Source organism: Oncorhynchus nerka, linkage group LG6 (genome assembly GCF_034236695.1).
Source record: "Oncorhynchus nerka isolate Pitt River linkage group LG6, Oner_Uvic_2.0, whole genome shotgun sequence".
Lineage (NCBI taxonomy): Eukaryota > Metazoa > Chordata > Actinopteri > Salmoniformes > Salmonidae > Oncorhynchus > Oncorhynchus nerka.
In genome coordinates, this window is record NC_088401.1 from 76,273,874 (window position 1) to 76,294,796 (window position 20,923).

At 46.8% G+C, this 20,923-nt stretch overlaps 2 protein-coding genes across 2 annotated transcripts in view; both read right to left on the reverse strand.

Moving 5' to 3' along the window:
• LOC115124950 (actin filament-associated protein 1-like 1) overlaps nt 1–2,472 on the reverse strand; it is a 121,122-nt gene extending 118,650 nt beyond the window's left edge. Inside the window, exon 1 of the mRNA XM_065019874.1 lies at nt 2,327–2,472. Coding sequence (XP_064875946.1) covers nt 2,327–2,345 — 19 coding nt within the window. The 5' untranslated portion in view covers nt 2,346–2,472. The remainder of the gene's footprint in view (nt 1–2,326) is intronic.
• A 316-nt stretch (nt 2,473–2,788) lies between these two features.
• The window catches only part of LOC115114989 (actin-binding LIM protein 3-like), a 134,716-nt gene continuing 116,581 nt past the window's right edge, over nt 2,789–20,923 (reverse strand). The window contains exons 13-23 of the mRNA XM_065019875.1: nt 19,889–19,987; nt 19,240–19,290; nt 12,861–12,989; nt 8,487–8,560; nt 8,052–8,220; nt 5,723–5,752; nt 5,430–5,482; nt 5,147–5,216; nt 5,025–5,032; nt 4,307–4,387; nt 2,789–4,140 (exon numbers count right to left, since the gene is read on the reverse strand). Coding sequence (XP_064875947.1) covers nt 4,027–4,140; nt 4,307–4,387; nt 5,025–5,032; nt 5,147–5,216; nt 5,430–5,482; nt 5,723–5,752; nt 8,052–8,220; nt 8,487–8,560; nt 12,861–12,989; nt 19,240–19,290; nt 19,889–19,987 — 878 coding nt within the window. The 3' untranslated portion in view covers nt 2,789–4,026. The remainder of the gene's footprint in view (nt 4,141–4,306; nt 4,388–5,024; nt 5,033–5,146; nt 5,217–5,429; nt 5,483–5,722; nt 5,753–8,051; nt 8,221–8,486; nt 8,561–12,860; nt 12,990–19,239; nt 19,291–19,888; nt 19,988–20,923) is intronic.

The window sequence follows — 20,923 nt, forward strand, 5'->3', positions numbered from 1 at the left end:
GCGTTGGAGGGGAAGGCTAGGGGAAAACGTATCGCTGCCTGCAGTGTTGGAGGGGAAGGCTAGGGGAAAACGTATCGCTGTCTGCAGTGTTGGAGGGGAAGGCTAGGGGAAAACGTATCGCTGTCTGCAGGTTGGAGGGGAGGCTAGGAGAAAACGTATCGCTGCCTGCAGCGTTGGAGGGGGAGGCTAGGGGAAAACGTATCGCTGCCTGCAGTGTTGGAGGGGAAGGCTAGGGAAAACGTATCGCTGCCTACAGTGTTGGAGGGGAGGCTAGCGGAAAATGTCGCTGTCTGCAGTGTTGGAGGGGGAGGCTAGGGGAAACGTAATGCTGCCTGCAGGTTGGAGGGGAGGCTAGGGGAAAACGTATCGCTGTCTGCAGGTTGGAGGGGAGGCTAGGGAAAACGTATCGCTGCCTGCAGGTTGGAGGAGGCTAGGAGAAAACGTATCGCTGTCTGCAGGTTGGAGGGGAGGCTAGGGGAAAACGTATCGCTGCCTGCAGGTTGGAGGGGGAGGCTAGGGGAAAACGCTGTGCAGGTTCGCTGACAGCAGGTTGGAGGGGGAGGCTAGGAGAAAACGTATCGCTGTCTGCAGGTTGGAGGGGAGGCTAGGGGAAAACGTATCGCTGCCTGCAGGATGGAGGGGGAGGCTAGGGGAAAACGTATCGCTGCCTGCAGGTTGGAGGGGAGGCTAGGGGAAAACGTATCGCTGCCTGCAGTGTTGGAGGGGAAGGCTAGGGAAAACGTATCGCTGCCTGCAGGTTGGAGGGGGAGGCTAGGAAAAACGTATCGCTGCCTGCAGTGTTGGAGGGGAAGGCTAGGAGAAAACATATCGCTGCCTGCAGTGTTGGAGGGGGAAGGCTAGGGGAAAACGTATCGCTGTCTGCAGTGTTGGAGGGGAAGGCTAGGGAAAACGTATCGCTGCCTGCAGTGTTGGAGGGGGAAGGCTAGGAGAAAACGTATCACTGTCTGCAGTGTTGGAGGGGGAGGCTAGGAGAAAACGTATCACTGCCTGCAGTGTTGGAGGGGGAAGGCTAGGAGAAAACGTATCGCTGCCTGCAGTGTTGGAGGGGGAAGGCTAGGAGAAAACGTATCGCTGCCTGCAGTGTTGGAGGGGAAGGCTAGGGAAAACATATCGCTGCCTGCAGTGTTGGAGGGGAGGCTAGGGAAAACGTATCCCTGTCTGCAGTGTTGGAGGGGAAGGCTAGGGGAAAACGTATCACTGTCTGCAGTGTTGGAGGAAGGCTAGGGGAAAACGTATCACTGCCTGCAGTGTTGGAGGAGGCTAGGGGAAAACGTATCGCTGCCTGCAGTGTTGGAGGGAAGGCTAGGGGAAAACGTATCACTGTCTGCAGTGTTGGAGGGTAAGGCTAGGGGAAAACGTATCGCTGCCTGCAGTGTTGGAGGGGGAGGCTAGGGGAAAACGTATCGCTGCCTGCAGTGTTGGAGGGGAGGCTAGGAGAAAACGTATCGCTGCCTGCAGTGTTGGAGGGGGAGGCTAGGGGAAAACGTATCGCTGCCTGCAGTGTTGGAGGGGGAGGCTAGGAGAAAACGTATCGCTGCCTGCAGTGTTGGAGGGGGAAGGCTAGGAGAAAACGTATCACTGCCTGCAGTGTTGGAGGGGGAGGCTAGGGGAAAACGTATCGCTGCCTGCAGTGTTGGAGGGGGGAGGCTAGGGGAAAACGTATCGCTGCCTGCAGTGTTGGAGGGGGGAGGCTAGGGGAAAACGTATCGCTGCCTGCAGTGTTGGAGGGGGGAGGCTAGGGGAAAACGTATCACTGCCTACAGTGTTGGAGGGGGGAGGCTAGGGGAAAACGTATCACTGTCTGCAGTGTTGGGAGACGATTTGCACAAGTCAAACTAAACACAGTAAGGTGGTAAACTGCCAATCATTCTAAGTATTTTGGACTATCACATTTTTCTAAAGCCTATGGCCAACGGACAGCGAACTTAGACCATAGTAATATAAAAATAATTCCAACAATCCAATTCTCTGCTCCATTCCCTGCAAAGTGCTCTTCTGATGTTTACTAAGTTGTCAACAAAATGATGAGAATCCTAAACAGGCAATTAGACTACAGTTAGCCTCTCTACAATTAGCCTTCTCTATGCATGAATAATAAACAGAGAGTTTGTGTAGCAGTATGGCAGCAGTTCCCATGTCAAAAAACAGTGCAATTAAAGTTGTAATTTATGCGCATATCCCTATTGGTTGGTTTAAAAAAAACAGTTGCACAACTTTGAAATAATAGCTACATAATAGCTTACTTTGTGTCATTTTACACTATGGATTAACTTGAAATGAAAAGCGGATTAAGACTGACACTTACATCTGTTGTTGGTGTCCATCCCGATGGAAGTAATGGATGAGAGAGAGGTGGTTTCCTGGGCTCACCCAGAGACTGTGACGGAGAGCAGCCCCATGTGAGACCGCGCTGACAGCTACACTTGATACATAGCAGACTCCTTTTCTCTCTCTCTCTCTCTCTCTCTCTCTCTCTCTGCCTCTCTCTCTCTCTCTCTGCCTCTCTCAATGAAGTTGCAGAGAAATGAACAGCCCGCTCTTTGCTGGGTCCTAAAGCTAGTACCCTCATAGAGCAGTATGGCAATTAGCCTCACTACCTATCTCTAACTGCAAAAAGGTCTGCAATAACCCTTCCTACCTACCTCTAACTGCAAAAAGGTCTGAGTCTTGGAGGCACAGATGGTTGTGGGTTCACCCCATGATGCAGAAGTACAACATACATATAAACAACCATATTCATTCATTAATTGATCGATTGACAGTCACATACACATGAAAACATCATTTTATTGGAATAAATGATACATGATGTAACTGTGAAAAGCTATGACAAGGAGATAGTTACAGTATGTTTTGTAGTTTCAAATGAAAAGGATCAATTTGATCAAATAAGACCCGGACTATGAACGTTTTCAGCCCAGGAGTAGAGGATCAATACGTGTCAAGGAAACCAACCCTCCGAATATTGTGTTATGAATGTTCATCTGCAACCTACGTGTTGTGACTGGATACGTCTTCATAACTGCAAACAACTGTAGTCTAGAACTGTATGTTAACCAAGCTACACACTTCTCATTTCATGTCCGCAATACAAACTGTATTTAATGTTTGTTTATGCAATGTTCCAAGATGAATACGTATTCATAATTCAACTATTATCCCCGTGTGTAAGCAATAGTGTTCCCTCTATCACAACGCTACAGCAGGTACGTCTAGCATGTGTTCGTTTTCCTGACAGTCAATACATCCAGTCTGTAGCCTATTGTTGTGTGAATAATTAGCATATCTGGTGGAGCAACAATCCTTCTTTTGTACTGTACACATTCACAATGTGAAGAAATGTTTTCATTGTCAGAAAAATAATTTCATGATGTCATTGGAACACAGGTATGATGTCATTAAAATATAGGTATGATGTCATTAAAAGATGGGCATGCTGCCAGTATCACTGTAAACCACAAGATACAAGTAGTAAAGTAAAAGGAGAAATGATCATCAATGAACATCCATTTAAAAACATAAGCATTGTGTGTTTATTCGTCCATCCATTCATTCATTCATTCTGATGTGGTGAAGAGGTGTAAATGATATCTACATTCTAGTCACTTAGTTTGCTGGTGCTGCACACTCAAAAGGTATAAAATCATCCACAATAGTAAGGCAAAGCCAAAAGTCTCCTGAACTTTGTGTCTCTCCCTCTGTCTCTCTCTCTTTTGACCCTGGGCAGTGGTGGGGTGGGGAGGGTTTAGTTCAGTCTGTGGCAGTGAAATTACACATTCCCTCTGTCTGTCTGTCTGTCTGTCTGTCTGTCTGTCTGTCTGTCTGTCTGTCTGTCTGTCTGTCTGTCTGTCTGTCTGTCTGTCTGTCTGTCTGTCTGTCTGTCGCAACTCTCTCATTCTGACGTAAGACCTCTCTCTGTTGTCATTAACAGTCTCTCTCTATTTAGAACAGTTTCTCTCTCTGTCTCTCTCTCTCTCTCTCTTCTAATTTTCTCTCTCTCCATGGTTAGAAGAGTTGGGCCTGTTTCTTCATTTCATTTCTCTTCCAGAGAGCCAGCCGGTCAAACTCTGCCACGGTCATCCCAAACACCTGTAGGAACTCCTCGGGACTCAGATGACGCTGGAAGCCAGAGGAACACAGGGAGACACTGTAGTATGACTCATGTAGACTATGTGGATAATGTCTGGATTAGTGACCTTTAACTAGAAGCAAGGATAGGAGGCAGCATTGAACATATTATTTGATGAAATATCAACCACCAAATTAAGCCAGGTCAGAACCTCACCTCTAGTCTGGCTCTGTCTACGTCTTTAGGCAGTCTGTGTCTCCCCCTGGTGGTCACGATCAGTACTTCATACGGGTACACCTGCAACAGACAGGTCAGATAGAGGTAGAAGATATATGTAGTTAACAGGGTTGGGTTCAAATCAGGAAGTATACTTAAATTCCAATTCCTATTCTGATAATACTTGCAATTTCATGTTACTTCCTGAATTGATTGAAGTGAAATGGAATTGACCACAAACCACATATCTCAGGTGAACAGCTTCAGCAGCTGTCTCAGTCATAACACCACTGTTTCCTTTGTAATCACAGCATAGAAGCCATTGTATGGAACATAGTAGAGGTGTTCTATAGAATGAGATGATTATTGGCAGTCCTTCCATTTCCATTTCTCTCTCAGGAAGTCTCTCCTACCCTATCGTCATATGGACATCCTCATCTTTGACTAGGGCAGACCAGGGCAGGATGCCATGACTCTACTGCTGCCCTCTGATAGGGTCATTGAGCCAGGAATGAGAGAGAGCAGCTATACTGGCCTATAGTGTCCTAGTGCCTTACATGAACAAACCACAGTCTTTGTGATCCAGTAGGAATTGTCTTTCTCCCCACCAGAGGTTCATAACACACCACTTGGAGAATACAGTCTAACATCGTGCTGGTTATTGTAGAATACTGCTTGACAGTCCACTCCACTTTCCAACCAACTTTCAGACCCTTACCTTGTATTCTGCAGGAGAGAAAAATAGACAAAATACCTGATTACCATCATGCAATAAGGAAATAGCACAATGTTATAAATGTATTGAGACCTGAACCCAGGGTGGTTACACAGCCCTCCTACCTCTGGTTCCCCAGTTGACTTCACTGCTGCTGTCATACTGTTGGTAGTAGTCTGCGGCTGCACTCTGGGGCTGCAGGGATACACATAGAGACCTGTTAGTGATGCTACAGCTGTGTTTGTCAAGTAAGCTTCCATGACAACTAGGAGGTTGGCTTGAATTACAGCCTTCGATGTAAAGAATGTTCGGTCGCTGCCTCCTGGTCTTTCTGTCAAAATACATTTTCATCTCAAGAGATTTGATCATAACTGTATAGATAAAGGATATTATAGTGTTGATGGTCACCCTGTTGACACCGTTCCGCCTGTATCCTGGTAGAGAGGCTGACTTGTATGAGTCTGGAACAGATGAAAGCAGTCAATCAATGCAATATATTTATAAATATCTTTTTACATAAGTTGTCACAACTGCTTTACAGTTGGGGGTCATATATAGATCTTAATATATCAGAGTAAATCAGGAAAGAGATTGACAACCAACTGAATGTGCAGTAGAGGGCGATGTTTACAAACACATACATTTAATGTAAGGTGGCACAGTATGTTATGTATGTAATAGTGTTTCACTGTTGTACTCACCACTGTCTAAGCTGTAATGGGATGGAGGAGCTGAGGGAGAGAAACCAGGGAAAACAGGATTAGTGAGATTAGATTAGAGAGACACAGAGAGAGAAAGAGAAAGAGAGAGAGAACCTCCTGAAAGATTGGACATTTAGAGGACTTTCACCACAGCGTTTCTAAACCCAGAGGTACAACATCACCGAAACAGACAGAAACAGACTTCCAGGAACGCTTGTGAAACAGACCAATCAAACCAGGCCGGGGTTTGGGCTTTGAGAAGTCAATGAGAAAAGTGAGAGATTCTTCATTCACTGTTCATTTTCTCTATCTACAGGCACAACCTAGATCAGAACCAATGTCTTCACTAGTTGAACATGTTATTACTCCAACCTCATGAACGTGACGAACTGACATCTTTTAATTTGAGTTAAAAACAACTTTATATCGAAGGAGGGTCTTTGATTTGGTGGCCTGCACATGCGCAGTTCCGCGCGAGATGAACGTTAGACTCGATGACGTGTTTCTGCGCATGAGCTTAGCTAGCCAATGTCGCCATGACATCGCCTACAAGTGTGATCGAGGATTTCTATTGGAAAAGCAGTTTCTGCCTATCTCCATACTGTATTGTCTTTGGTTTCAAACAAACAAACTGAGCAGAGCATGCTGGGTACCCATGATGCACTGAGATGAATACAGCACATCAAAGCAGCAATGAGGCTTGGAAAGACTGGATGAGAGGAGTAGAGAAGGGATGGGGGAGGGAGGAGAGGAGGAGGAGCAGGGGAGAGAAGGACAGGAGGAGGAGCAGGGGGAGGAGGCGCAGGGGGAGAAGGAGAGGAGGAGGAGCAGGGGGAGAAGGAGAGGAGGAGGAGCAAGTGGGAGGGAGGAGAGGAGGAGGAGCAGGGGGAGAAGGAGAGGAGGAGGAGCAGGGGGAGAAGGAGAGGAGGTGGAGCAGGGGGAGGAGGCGCAGGGGGGAGAAGGAGAGGAAGAGGAGCAGGGGGAGGAGGCGCAGGGGGAGAAGGAGAGGAGGAGGAGCAGGGGGAGGAGGCGCAGGGGGAGAAGGAGAGGAGGAGGAGCAGGGGGAGGAGGCGCAGGGGGAGAAGGAGAGGAGGAGGAGCAGGGGGGAGAAGGAGAGGAGGAGGAGCAGGGGGAGAAGGAGAGGAGGAGGAGCAGGAAGAGGAGGCGCAGGGGGGAGGACAGGAGGAGGAGCAGGGGGAGAAGGAGAGGAGGAGGAGCAGGGGGGAGAAGGAGAGGAGGAGGAGCAGGGGGAGAAGGAGAGGAGGAGGAGCAGGGGGAGAAGGAGAGGAGGAGGAGCAGGGTGAGAAGGAGAGGAGGAGGAGCAGGGGGAGAAGGAGAGGAGGAGGAGCAGGGGAGAAGGAGAGGAGGAGGAGCAGAGGGGAGAAGGAGAGGAGGAGGAGCAGGGGGAGAAGGAGAGGAGGAGGAGCAGGGGGGAGAAGGAGAGGAGGAGGAGCAGGGGGAGAAGGAGAGGAGGAGGAGCAGGGGGAGAAGGAGAGGAGGAGGAACAGGGGGAGAAGGAGAGGAGGAGGAGCAGGTAGAGAAGGAGAGGAGGAGGAGCAGGGGGAGAAGGAGAGGATGAGGAGCAGGGGGGAGAAGGAGAGGAGGAGGAGCAGGGGGAGAAGGAGAGGAGGAGGAACAGGGGGGAGAAGGAGAGGAGGAGGAGCAGGGGGAGAAGGAGAGGAGGAGGAGCAGGGGGAGAAGGAGAGGAGGAGGAACAGGGGGGAGAAGGAGAGGAGGAGGAGCAGGGGGAGAAGGAGAGGAGGAGGAGCAGGGGGAGAAGGAGAGGAGGAGGAACAGGGGGAGAAGGAGAGGAGGAGCAGGGGGAGAAGGAGAGGAGGAGGAGCAGGGGGAGAAGGAGAGGAGGAGGAGCAGGGGGAGAAGGAGAGGAGGAGGAGCAGGGGGAGAAGGAGAGGAGGAGCAGGGGGAGAAGGAGAGGAGGAGGAGCAGGGGAGAAGGAGAGGAGGAGGAACAGGGGGAGAAGGAGAGGAGGAGCAGGGGGAGAAGGAGAGGAGGAGGAGCAGGGGGAGAAGGAGAGGAGGAGGAGCAGGGGGAGAAGGAGAGGAGGAGGAGCAGGGGGAGAAGGAGAGGAGGAGGAGCAGGGGGAGAAGGAGAGGAGGAGCAGGGGAGAAGGAGAGGAGGAGGAGCAGGGGGAGAAGGAGAGGAGGAGGAGCAGGGGGAGAAGGAGAGGAGGAGGAGCAGGGGAGAAGGAGAGGAGGAGCAGGGGGAGAAGGAGAGGAGGAGGAGCAGGGGGGAGAAGGAGAGTGTTAGATAAAGAGGAAAACAAACAAAGTGAAGATGATTCAATACAACACAGTCACCACACACTCACAGCCATTGACAGTGTTGTTGTAGCCGGTGCTGTTGTAGCTGGTAGTGGTGAGAGCCTCCTTGCTGCCGCTGCGGGAATTCCGGGCGCTGCCCCAAGGGTCATTGTCATAGCAACCAGATCTAGCTTTCATCTCCTCCTTTAGGATCATCCTCCCTATACCACTCTGGATCTGAGAGAGGGAGAGAGAGAGAGAAGAGAGAGAGAGAGAGAGAGAGAGAGAGAGAGAGAGAGAGAGAGAGAGAGAGAAAGAGAGAGACACACAGACACACACCAGGGGTAGAGAGAGGGGGCATAGAGAGAGCGAGAAGGAGAGAGAGAAAGTAGAAGAGAATAAATACAAATATTATTCCACAAATAAATATGACAGTAAATATGGAATTATTACACAGAGAGAGAGAGAGAGAGAGAGAGAGAGAGAGAGAGAGAGAGTCTCACTCTTTGAAGACTGCTGTGACTCCAGTTCTCTTCATCTCCTCCTGTAGAATACCTTCTCCTAGGAGCACGGAGAGCTGGGGAAAGATAGATTGACAGTAGGATAGATATATATAGAGAGATCCTTAGAAATGCCTTAGTCTTTTAAAGACAGATATATTCACCGATGGTCACATACAAAACAACTGTTAGTTGTGTGTAGGGTAGATAGACTGTATGTAGACTTCTGATGAGTAGGGTCTAGGGTGTAGGGTTTAGGTTGTAGGGTGTAGGTTGTACCTTTAGGGGAGCTGGGATAGGGGTAGGAGTCAGACTCTGACTGTGTGTAGGGTAGATAGACTGTATGTAGACTTCTGATGAGTAGGGTCTAGGGTGTGGGGTTTAGGTTGTATCGTGTAGGTTGTACCTTTAGGGGAAATGGGATAGGGGTAGGAGTCAGACTCTGACTGTGTGTAGGGTTCTGGAGAGTAGGGTGTAGGGTATAGGGTGTAGGTTGTACCCTAAGGGAGCTGGGATAGGGGTAGGAGTCAGACTCTGACTGTGTGTAGGGTTCTGGAGAGTAGGGTGTAGGGTATAGGGTGTAGGTTGTACCTTTAGGGGAGCTGGGATAGGGGTAGGAGTCAGACTCTGACTGTGTGTAGGGTTCTGGAGAGTAGGGTGTAGGGTATAGGGTGTAGGTTGTACCTTTAGGGGAGCTGGGATAGGGGTAGGAGTCAGACTCTGACTGTGTGTAGGGTTCTGGAGAGTAGGGTGTAGGGTATAGGGTGTAGGTTGTACCTTTAGGGGAGCTGGGATAGGGGTAGGAGTCAGACTCTGACTGTGTGTAGTGTTCTGGAGAGTAGGGTCTAGGGTGTAGGGTGTAGGGTGTAGGGCGTACCTTTAGGGGAGCTGGGATAGGGGTAGGAGTCAGACTCTGACTGTGTGTAGTGTTCTGGAGAGTAGGGTCTAGGGTGTAGGGTGTAGGGTGTACCTTTAGGGGAGCTGGGATAGGGGTAGGAGTCAGACTCTGACTGTGTGTAGTGTTCTGGAGAGTAGGGTGTAGGGTGTACCTTTAGGGGAGCTGGGATAGGGGTAGGAGTCAGACTCTGACTGTGTGTAGTGTTCTGGAGAGTAGGGTGTAGGGTGTACTTTTAGGGGAGCTGGGATAGGGGTAGGAGTCAGACTCTGACTGTGTGTAGGGTTCTGGAGAGTAGGGTCTAGGGTGTAGGGTGTAGGTTATACCTTTAGGGGATCTGGGATAGGGGTAGGAGTCAGACTCTGACTGTGTGTAGTGTTCTGGAGAGTAGGGTGTAGGGTGTAGGTTATACCTTTAGGGGATCTGGGATAGGGGTAGGAGTCAGACTCTGACTGTGTGTAGTGTTCTGGAGAGTAGGGTGTAGGGTGTAGGTTATACCTTTAGGGCACATATGTCAGAGTCAAGGCCCGCGGGCCACATCCGGCCCGCAAGAAGGTTTTTTACGGCCCCTGGGATGATCTTGATTTATTATTAGAACCGGCCCGCAGCAAGCCGGCAGCCCGCAGATCTTTTACACGCACCAATACTACATTTCCCACAATGCAAAGGTGACGCACCGAGCAGTAGGCTGCTTCATTTCAATATTTATTGGCACAGCAGTCGTCAGCATCACAGTAAAATTAACTTTCAGATACCCATCAAAAATGGCAAAACGGAAGGTGGATACTGAGAACCGGGGTTTCAAACAAGGTGGGAGTCGGAGTATATGTTCACGAAGGTAGCTGGAAAACCTGTGTGTCTTCTGTGTGGAGAAAGTGTGGCGGTACTGAAAGAGTATAATCTGAGACGACATTATGAAACGAAACACGCGGACAAAAACAAGAATATGGACATGGAACAAAGGCTACAAAAGGCAGAGGAATTAAAACGAGGCCTCAAATCTCGACAGGCTCTGTTCAAAAAAGCCAAATCACAAGGCCAGGCTGCTGTCAAGGCCAGTTTTATTTTGGCAGAAGAGATCGCTAAATCAGCCCGGCCATTTACGGAGGGGATTTCATCAAAAACTGCATGATTAAAGTTTGGACGAAGTTTGCCCAGAAAAAAAGGCAACTCTTTTTAAATGTGAGTCTGAGCAGAAACACCATTGCCGAGAGAGTAGACCAGTTGTCCATCAATCTAAAAGAGCAGCTTGTGAAAAAGGGAAAAGATTTTATTGCATATTCCTTGGCTGTGGATGAGAGCACCGACATTTCTGACATTGCCCAGTTGTCAATTTTCATCCCGGAGTGGACTCCAACCTAAAGCGTGACAGAGGAGTTTTTGGCTTTACGTCCTATGCATGGCACAACTACGGGGCATGATTTGTATGAAGAGGTGTCAAGATGTGTAAATGAGATGGAGCTGCCTTGGGAAAAACTCGTGGGTTTGACAACCGACGGAGCACCTGCGATGTGTGGACACAGGAGCGGACTGGTGGCGAAGATACGGGAAAAGATGCAAGAGGAAAACGCGACAGGTGAGCTGACAGCTTATCATTGTATCATACACCAGGAAGCGTTGTGCGGTAAAGCCTTGAAAATGGAGCATGTAATGAGCATCATCACGCACAGTTAACTTTATCAGAGCCAAAGGTTTGAATCACCGCCAGTTCAAGGCATTTCTGACGGAGTTAGAAACGGAGCATGGTGATTTGCCTTATCACACAGAGGTGCGATGGCTAAGCCAGGAAAGGTGCTTCAAAGATGTTTCGAGCTCGTGAGGAGATTTGTCTGTTCTTGGACAGCAAAGGGAAAGACACAACACAACTCCGAGACGAAATGTTTCTGTGTGAAATGGCTTTTCTGTGTGACATTACGAGTCATCTGAATGCAATAAACTTGCAGCTGCAGGGTCGGGATCGTGTCATCTCTGATATGTACAGTACAGTGAAGGCATTTAAAACCAAACTGACTCTGTGGGAGACGCAGATGCGGAAAGAAAATTTGAGCCACTTTCCCAGCTGCCAGACCATGAAAGAGAAGCTCTCTACCAGTGCGTTCCCGAGCACACAGTTGGCTGATAAAATAGGTATGCTTGCCGCTGACTTTCGACGCCGATTTGCTGACTTTGAAGCACAAAAAAGCAGGTTGGAACTGCTGGTAACCCATTTGCTGTTGACGTGGAAAGCTCACCACCAAACCTCCAAATGGAGTTGATTGACCTCCAATGCAATGATGCACTGAGGGCAAAATAGGGCAGTGGGTGCTGCGGAGTTCGCCCGTTTCCTCCCGGCACAATGCCCCAGCTGGCATCCAGGCTGCTCAAACGTTGTCTATGTTTGGCAGCACATACCTGTGTGAACAACTGTTTTCTTTGATGAACCTGAACAAAACATCACACAGAAGTGACTTACTGCTGAACACCTCCACTCAATTCTGAGGATTTCTTCAGCTCAGAGCCTTACCGAACATTGATGAACTTGTGGAAAAGATGGGACACCACCAAGTATCACCCTCAACCTCAAACAAGTGAACATTACTGTGCAATCACATATTTAGAGTTTTTACTCAGTTCAAGTTTAAAAGTTAAAATTTAATATTTGTTTTCACTGCATGTTACTCCTTAAACAAAGTGTTGTTTTTGATTAATAGATTTTTGCACTTTATTTTTTGTATTTCAATCCAATTATATTTTAAAAATATTTCAGTTGAGTGGATGATAGAAAATTGCTATTATTGTTTTTTCTTTGAAGTAAATTTAGCCCACTTTTGCTAAAATAGAAAATATAGTCTACTGATGGTGCCTTGAATACCGGTTTCTTTCATTTAATGTTCATGTTATGGGGATATTTATATAAAGGAAATTTGTCTTTTGTGTCTGTTGAAAATTAAAGATTACTGACAGAGCCATAAGAAAATATTGCTTTATTTATCTGATCATATTGTGATATATTTGTTAGGTTTTCAGTAGGTTCAATTAGGTTCACTAGACTATATGCGTCATTTAAAAATTTTTCAATGAACATTCGAACAGTCCGGCCCTCGTCTTGTAGCTGATTTTTTTATTTGGCCCTCCGTCCATTTGACTTTGACACCCCTGCTTTAGGGGATCTGGGATAGGGGTACGAGTCAGACTCTGACTGTGTGTAGTGTTCTGGAGAGTAGGGTGTAGGGTGTAGGTTATACCTTTAGGGGATCTGGGATAGGGGTAGGAGTCAGACTCTGACTGTGTTTAGTGTTCTGGAGAGTAGGGTGTAGGGTGTAGGTTATACCTTTAGGGGATCTGGGATAGGGGTAGGAGTCAGACTCTGACTGTGTGTAGTGTTCTGGAGAGTAGGGTGTAGGGTGTAGGTTATACCTTTAGGGGATCTGGGATAGGGGTAGGAGTCAGACTCTGACTGTGTGTAGTGTTCTGGAGAGTAGGGTGTAGGGTGTAGGTTATACCTTTAGGGGATCTGGGATAGGGGTAGGAGTCAGACTCTGACTGTGTGTAGTGTTCTGGAGAGTAGGTAGACAGTCTGGAGGATGTGATTAGATCTTCGCTGGTCCTGCTTTTGGTGGCTGGGAGATTGTCTGTGGAGAGATGAGTGGACTGTTAACACAATGACACAGCTTAGAGTTAGTCTGCATCCCAAATAACATCCTAATCCATATATAGTGGTCCCTATGGGCCCTAGTCAAAAAAAGTGCACTATATAGGGAGTAGGGTATCATTTAAGACATAGTTTATGTTACACAGCAATCCATCAGTGACCCCAAGTCATACACAGGAAGATACTGTACTGGGAAAGAGAGTACAGGAAGATACTGTACTGGGAAAGAGAGTACAGGAAGATACTGTACTGGGAAAGAGAGTACAGGAAGATACTGTACTGGGAAAGAGAGTACAGGAAGATACTGTACTGGGAAAGAGAGTACAGGAAGATACTGTACTGGGAAAGAGAGTACAGGAAGATACTGTACTGGGAAAGAGAGTACAGGAAGATACTGTACTGGGAAAGAGAGTACAGGAAGATACTGTACTGGGAAAGAGAGTACAGGAAGATACTGTACTGGGAAAGAGAGTACAGGAAGATACTGTACTGGAAAAGAGAGTACAGGAAGATACTGTACTGGGAAAGAGAGTACAGGAAGATACTGTACTGGAAAAGAGAGTACAGGAAGATACTGTACTGGGAAAGAGAGTACAGGAAGATACTGTACTGGGAAAGAGAGTACAGGAAGATACTGTAATGGGAAAGAGAGTACAGGAAGATACTGTACTGGGAAAGAGAGTACAGGAAGATACTGTACTGGGAAAGAGAGTACAGGAAGATACTGTACTGGGAAAGAGAGTACAGGAAGATACTGTACTGGGAAAGAGAGTACAGGAAGATACTGTACTGGGAAAGAGAGTACAGGAAGATACTGTACTGGGAAAGAGAGTACAGGAAGATACTGTACTGGGAAAGAGAGTACAGGAAGATACTGTACTGGGAAAGAGAGTACAGGAAGATACTGTACTGGAAAAGAGAGTACAGGGAGATACTGTACTGGGAAAGAGAGTACAGGAAGATACTGTACTGGGAAAGAGAGTACAGGAAGATACTGTACTGGAAGAGAGTACAGGAAGATACTGTACTGGGAAAGAGAGTACAGGAAGATACTGTACTGGGAAAGAGAGCACAGGAAGATACTGTACTGGGAAAGAGAGTACAGGAAGATACTGTACTGGGAAAGAGAGTACAGGAAGATACTGTACTGGGAAAGAGAGTACAGGAAGTTTTACGGAAGGTGAATTCTACATTCTTAGTTTCATGTCTCAGTCCAAAGATTGATCTCAGAGAGATAGTCATCTGGTACAGACAGACAGGTGAGATAGATAGTCATCTGGTACAGACAAAGAAGATATATAGTCATCTGGTACAGACAGACAGAGGAGATAGATAGTCATCTGGTACAGACAGACAGAGGAGATAGATAGTCAGATGGTACAGACAGACAGGTGAGATAGATAGTCATCTGGTACAGACAGACAGAGGAGATAGATAGTCATCTGGTACAGACAGACAGAGGAGATAGATAGTCATCTGGTACAGACAGAGGAGATAGATAGTCATCTGGTACAGACAGACAGAGGAGATAGATAGTCATCTGGTACAGACAGAGGAGATAGTCATCTGGTACAGACAGACAGAGGAGATAGATAGTCATCTGGTACAGACAGACATACAGGTGAGATAGATAGTCATCTGGTACAGACAGACAGGTGAGATAGATAGTCATCTGGTACAGACAGAGGAGATAGATAGTCATCTGGTACAGACAGACAGAGGAGATAGATAGTCATATGGTACAGACAGACAGAGGAGATAGATAGTCATCTGGTACAGACAGAGGAGATAGATAGTCATCTGGTACAGACAGACAGGTGAGATAGATAGTCATCTGGTACAGACAAAGAAGATATAGTCATCTGGTACAGACAGACAGAGGAGATAGATAATAGTCAGATGGTACAGACAGACAGAGGAGATAGATAGTCATCTAGTACAGACAGAGGAGATAGATAGTCATCTGGTACAGACAGACAGGTGAGATAGATAGTCATCTGGTACAGACAAAGAAGATATATAGTCATCTGGTACAGACAGACAGACAGGTGAGATAGATAGTCATCTGGTACAGACAAAGAAGATATATAGTCATCTGGTACAGACAGACAGACAGGTGAGATAGATAGTTATCTAGTACAGACAGAGGAGATAGATAGTCATCTGGTACAGACAGACAGGTGAGATAGATAGTCAAATGGTACAGACAAAGAAGATAGATAGTCATCTGGTACAGACAGACAGAGGAGATAGATAGTCATCTGGTACAGACAGACAGGTGAGATAGATAGTCATCTGGTACAGACAGACAGGTGAGATAGATAGTCATCTGGTACAGACAGACAGAGGAGATAGATAGTCATCTGGTACAGACAGACAGAGGAGATAGATAGTCATCTGGTACAGACAGACAGAGGAGATAGATAGTCATCTGGTACAGACAGACAGGTGAGATAGATAGTCATCTGGTACAGACAGAGGAGATATATAGTCATCTGGTACAGACAGACAGAGGAGATAGATAGTCATCTGGTACAGACAGACAGAGGAGATAGATAGTCATCTGGTACAGACAGACAGAGGAGATAGATAGTCATCTGGTACAGACAGACAGAGGAGATAGATAGTCATCTGGTACAGACAGACAGAGGAGATAGATAGTCATCTGGTACAGACAGACAGAGGAGATAGATAGTCATCTGGTACAGACAGACAGAGGAGATAGATAGTCATCTGGTACAGACAGACAGAGGAGATAGATAGTCATCTGGTACAGACAGACAGAGGAGATAGATAGTCATCTGGTACAGACAGACAGAGGAGATAGATAGTCATCTGGTACAGACAGACAGAGGAGATAGATAGTCATCTGGTACAGACAGACAGAGGAGATAGATAGTCATCTGGTACAGACAGACAGGTGAGATAGATAGTCATCTGGTACAGACAGACAGGTGAGATAGATAGTCATCTGGTACAGACAGACAGAGGAGATAGATAGTCATCTGGTACAGACAGACAGAGGAGATAGATAGTCATCTGGTACAGACAGACAGAGGAGATAGATAGTCATCTGGTACAGACAGACAGGTGAGATAGATAGTCATCTGGTACAGACAGACAGAGGAGATAGATAGTCATCTGGTACAGACAGACAGGTGAGATAGATAGTCATCTGGTACAGACAGAGGAGATAGATAGTCATCTGGTACAGACAGACAGGTGAGATAGATAGTCATCTGGTACAGACAGAGGAGATAGATAGTCATCTGGTACAGACAGAGGAGATAGATAGTCATCTGGTACAGACAGAGGAGATAGATAGTCATCTGGTACAGACAGAGGAGATATATAGTCATCTGGTACAGACAGACAGACAGGTGAGATAGATAGTCATCTGGTACAGACAGACAGGTGAGATAGATAGTCAAATGGTACAGACAGACAAAGAAGATAGATAGTCATCTGGTACAGACAGACAGAGGAGATAGATAGTCATCTGGTACAGACAGAGGAGATAGATAGTCATCTGGTACAGACAGACAGAGGAGATAGATAGTCATCTGGTACAGACAGACAGGTGAGATAGATAGTCATCTGGTACAGACAGAGGAGATAGATAGTCATCTGGTACAGACAGACAGGTGAGATAGATAGTCATCTGGTACAGACAGAGGAGATAGATAGTCATCTGGTACAGACAGACAGAGGAGATAGATAGTCATCTGGTACAGACAGACAGAGGAGATAGATAGTCATCTGGTACAGACAGAGGAGATAGATAGTCATCTGGTACAGACAGACAGGTGAGATAGATAGTCATCTGGTACAGACAGAGGAGATAGATAGTCATCTGGTACAGACAGACAGGTGAGATAGATAGGCATCTGGTACAGACAGAGGAGATAGATAGTCATCTGGTACAGACAGAGGAGATAGATAGTCATCTGGTACAGACAGACAGGTGAGATAGATAGTCATCTGGTACAGACAAAGAAGATATATAGTCATCTGGTACAGACAGACAGAGGAGATAGATAATAGTCAGATGGTACAGACAGACAGAGGAGATAGATAGTCAAATGGTACAGACAGACAGACAGGCAGGCAGGCAGGCAGGCAGGCAGGCAGGCAGGCAGACAGACAGACAGACAGACAGACAGACAGACAGACAGACAGACAGACAGACAGACAGACAGACAGACAGACAGACAGACAGAGAGGAGGAAGGAACTTACAGAGGTTAGTTAGTTCATCAGGGAAAGATTGAAGGAGGGAAGTAAATTAACGTGATCAGAAACCATGAAAGGAAGAAAGGGAAGAAAGAAAAGAGAGATATTACTGGCATCCCAAGTCCCGATGTTTGTTACCAACATGGAAGATAACAGAACAGAGATACAACACTACCACTAACCACTCTAAATCAAAATGTATTGGTCACATACACATGGTTAGCAGATGTTATTGGTCACATGGTTAGCAGATGTTATTGGTCACATACACATGGTTAGCAGATGTTATTGGTCACATACACATGGTTAGCAGATGTTATTGGTCACATACACATGGTTAGCAGATGTTATTGGTCACATACACATGGTTAGCAGATGTTATTGGTCACATACACATGGTTAGCAGATGTTATTGCGAGTGTAGCGAAATGCTTTAAGTCAACCCTACAATACCATGAGTCCTAATCACTATTTACTGTATTTATCTAACCTATATCCACAAGTGAGTCATATATCATAGTATCTCTTCCATGTAGGTATCAATGGACTAATGAGCACATAACAGGCCTGTGGTCTATGGATGAGCCCATGTCTCCTCTAGTGGCCAACACATGTCCTCTATTGAACATAATCACAGAACAATATGAGGGATCAATATCACTAGAGTGGACTGAATAATACTGCTGATTATGCTAATATTCATTTCCCTCCCTCCCTCCCTCCCTCCCTCCCTCCCCCCTCCATCCCTCTCCCCCTCCCACTCCCTCTCCCTGGAGTGTGTCCTATTTCCATAACCATGTGACCTGACTAAGAACAACTCCTGACCCTCATTCATAACACACCATAACCACACGTCTGTGATGCACTGTTCTATAATACTCTTATAGCATGATAACACTCACAACACAGTAACACACACATACCACAGTACACACACACACCACAGTACACACACACACCACAGTACACACACACCACAGCACACACACACATACCACAGTACACACACACACCACAGTACACACACACCACAGTAACACACACACACCACAGTAACACACACACACCACAGTACACACACACACACCACAGTACACACACACCACAGTACACACACATACCACAGTACACACACATACCACAGTACACACACATACCACAGTAACACACACACACCACAGTAACACACACCACAGTACACACACACCACAGTAACACACACATACCACAGTAAATCACACACACCACAGTACACACACACCACAGTAACACACACCACAGTACACACACAACACAGTAACACACACCACAGTAACACACACCACAGTAACACACACACACACTCACACCACAGTAACTAGTGGTTTGGTTTCATTCTAAACTAGATGAGTGAAGCTAGGTCCCACTGAGACCTGAACTAACCCATCATGTACCACTGTGGTCTCATAAGAGACCTGAACTAACCCTTCATCTACCACTGTGGTCTCATAATAGACCTGAACTAACCCTTCATCTACCACTGTGGTCTCATAATAGACCTGAACTAACCCTACATCTACCACTGTGGTCTCATAAGAGACCTGAACTAACCCTTCATCTACCACTGTGGTCTCATAAGAGACCTGAACTAACCCTTCATCTACCACTTTGGTCTCATAAGAGACCTGAACTAACCCTTCATCTACCACTGTAGTCTCATAATAGACCTGAACTAACCCTTCATCTACCACTGTGGTCTCATAATAGACCTGAACTAACCCTACATCTACCACTGTGGTCTCATAATAGACCTGAACTAACCCTTCATCTACCACTGTGGTCTCATAAGAGACCTGAACTAACCCTTCATCTACCACTGTGGTCTCATAATAGACCTGAACTAACCCTACAAGCACAATACTAAGGGCTACTACACTGATAGGAAGACAGGCTACGGAAAACATCAATCAGTCACTGATGGGACAACAGCCAGGATAAGGCGGGGCTAAGCCACTGTACCCGTTCTCTTATAGATGGGAGGTTTGCTGTAGATGTTGGGTTCACCTGAGGCTGGAGAAAGAGAGGGAGGGAGGAGAGAGGGAGGGGAGAAAGAGAGAGAAGGGAGGAGATTGATGTGAAACATGGAGGAGTGAGGGAGGAAGTGAAGGGTAGAAGGAGGTAAAGGGAAGAGCTATACCGAACCATAGCAACCGTAGCTGATAACAAGAGAGTTTGAGGAAATATACAAATAGAGGAGAAGCAGAAGTGGAGAAGATAATATGGAAAGATGAGAATATGGAAAGATGAGGAGATGAAGAGAAGATGGAAAGATAAGGAGATGAAGAGAAGATGGAAAGATGAGGAGATGAAGAGAAGATGGAAAGATGAGGAGATGAAGAGAAGATGGAAAGATGAGAAGATGAAGAGAAGATGGAAAGATGAGAAGATGGAAAGATGAGGAGATGAAGAGAAGATGGAAAGATGAGGAGATGAAGAGAAGATGGAAAGATGAGGAGATGAAGAGAAGATGGAAAGATAAGGAGATGAAGAGAAGATGGAAAGATGAGGAGATGAAGAGGGCACGTCCCAAATGGCACCCTATTCCAAATATATTGCACTTCCATAGAGAATAGGGGGCCATTGGGTCACAGTTGAAGTGTGGTCCTACCTGGTACATGGAAATGCTTGGGGGCGTGGTATGTGGTAGGAGTACTAGGCCGCCCCTCCAGCGAGCCGTAATAGGGTGAGCTCCTGCCACTCTCAGAGCCTGCAGCCAGCACTAGCCAATCACAGCAAAAGAAACATGAGCATGAAGAAAGGGCTTTGTCCTGCCATCCAGTCCCTCCCAACCAATCAGAACCAAAGGAAAAGGTGATCAACAGTGGCTGCAGCATTGAGGAAAGGCATACTGGACCATCTTAGCACAGGAAGCTAGAAGGAAAGGTACACGCTTCCTCCCCCTGCTAGTCACTGCTTTTAAATGCATTAACTGTCACATGGTGGAATATACAGTGCAGTCGGAAAGTATTCAGACACTTTGACTTTATGCACATTTTGTTTTAAGTTACAGCCTTATTCTAAAATGGATTTAATAAAAACATCAATCTACACACAATACCCCATATTGACAAAGCGAAAATGGATTTTTAGAAATCTATTAAAAAAACAAAAACAAAAACACCTTATTTACATAAGTATTCAGACACTTTGCTATGAGACTCGAAATTCAGGGTGTCCATAGTGCTGCGGTGAGTGAGGCGTGATGGGAGACATGGCTTGGTGTGTGTGTGACTCACCAGGGTGTCCATAGTGCTGCGGTGAGTGAGGCGTGATGGGAGACATGGCTTGGTGTGTGTGTGACTCACCAGGGTGTCCATAGTGCTGCGGTGAGCGAGGCGTGATGGGAGACATGGCTTGGTGTGTGTGTGACTCACCAAGGTGTCCATAGTGCTGCGGTGAGTGAGGTGTGATGGGAGACATGGCTTGGTGTGTGTGTGACTCACCAAGGTGTCCATAGTGCTGCGGTGAGCGAGGTGTGATGGGAGACATGGCTTGGTGTGTGTGTGACTCACCAGGGTGTCCATAGTGCTGCGGTGAGTGAGGTGTGATGGGAGACATGGCTTGGTGTGTGTGTGACTCACCAGGGTGTCCATAGTGCTGCGGTGAGTGAGGTGTGATGGGAGACATGGCTTGGTGTGTGTGT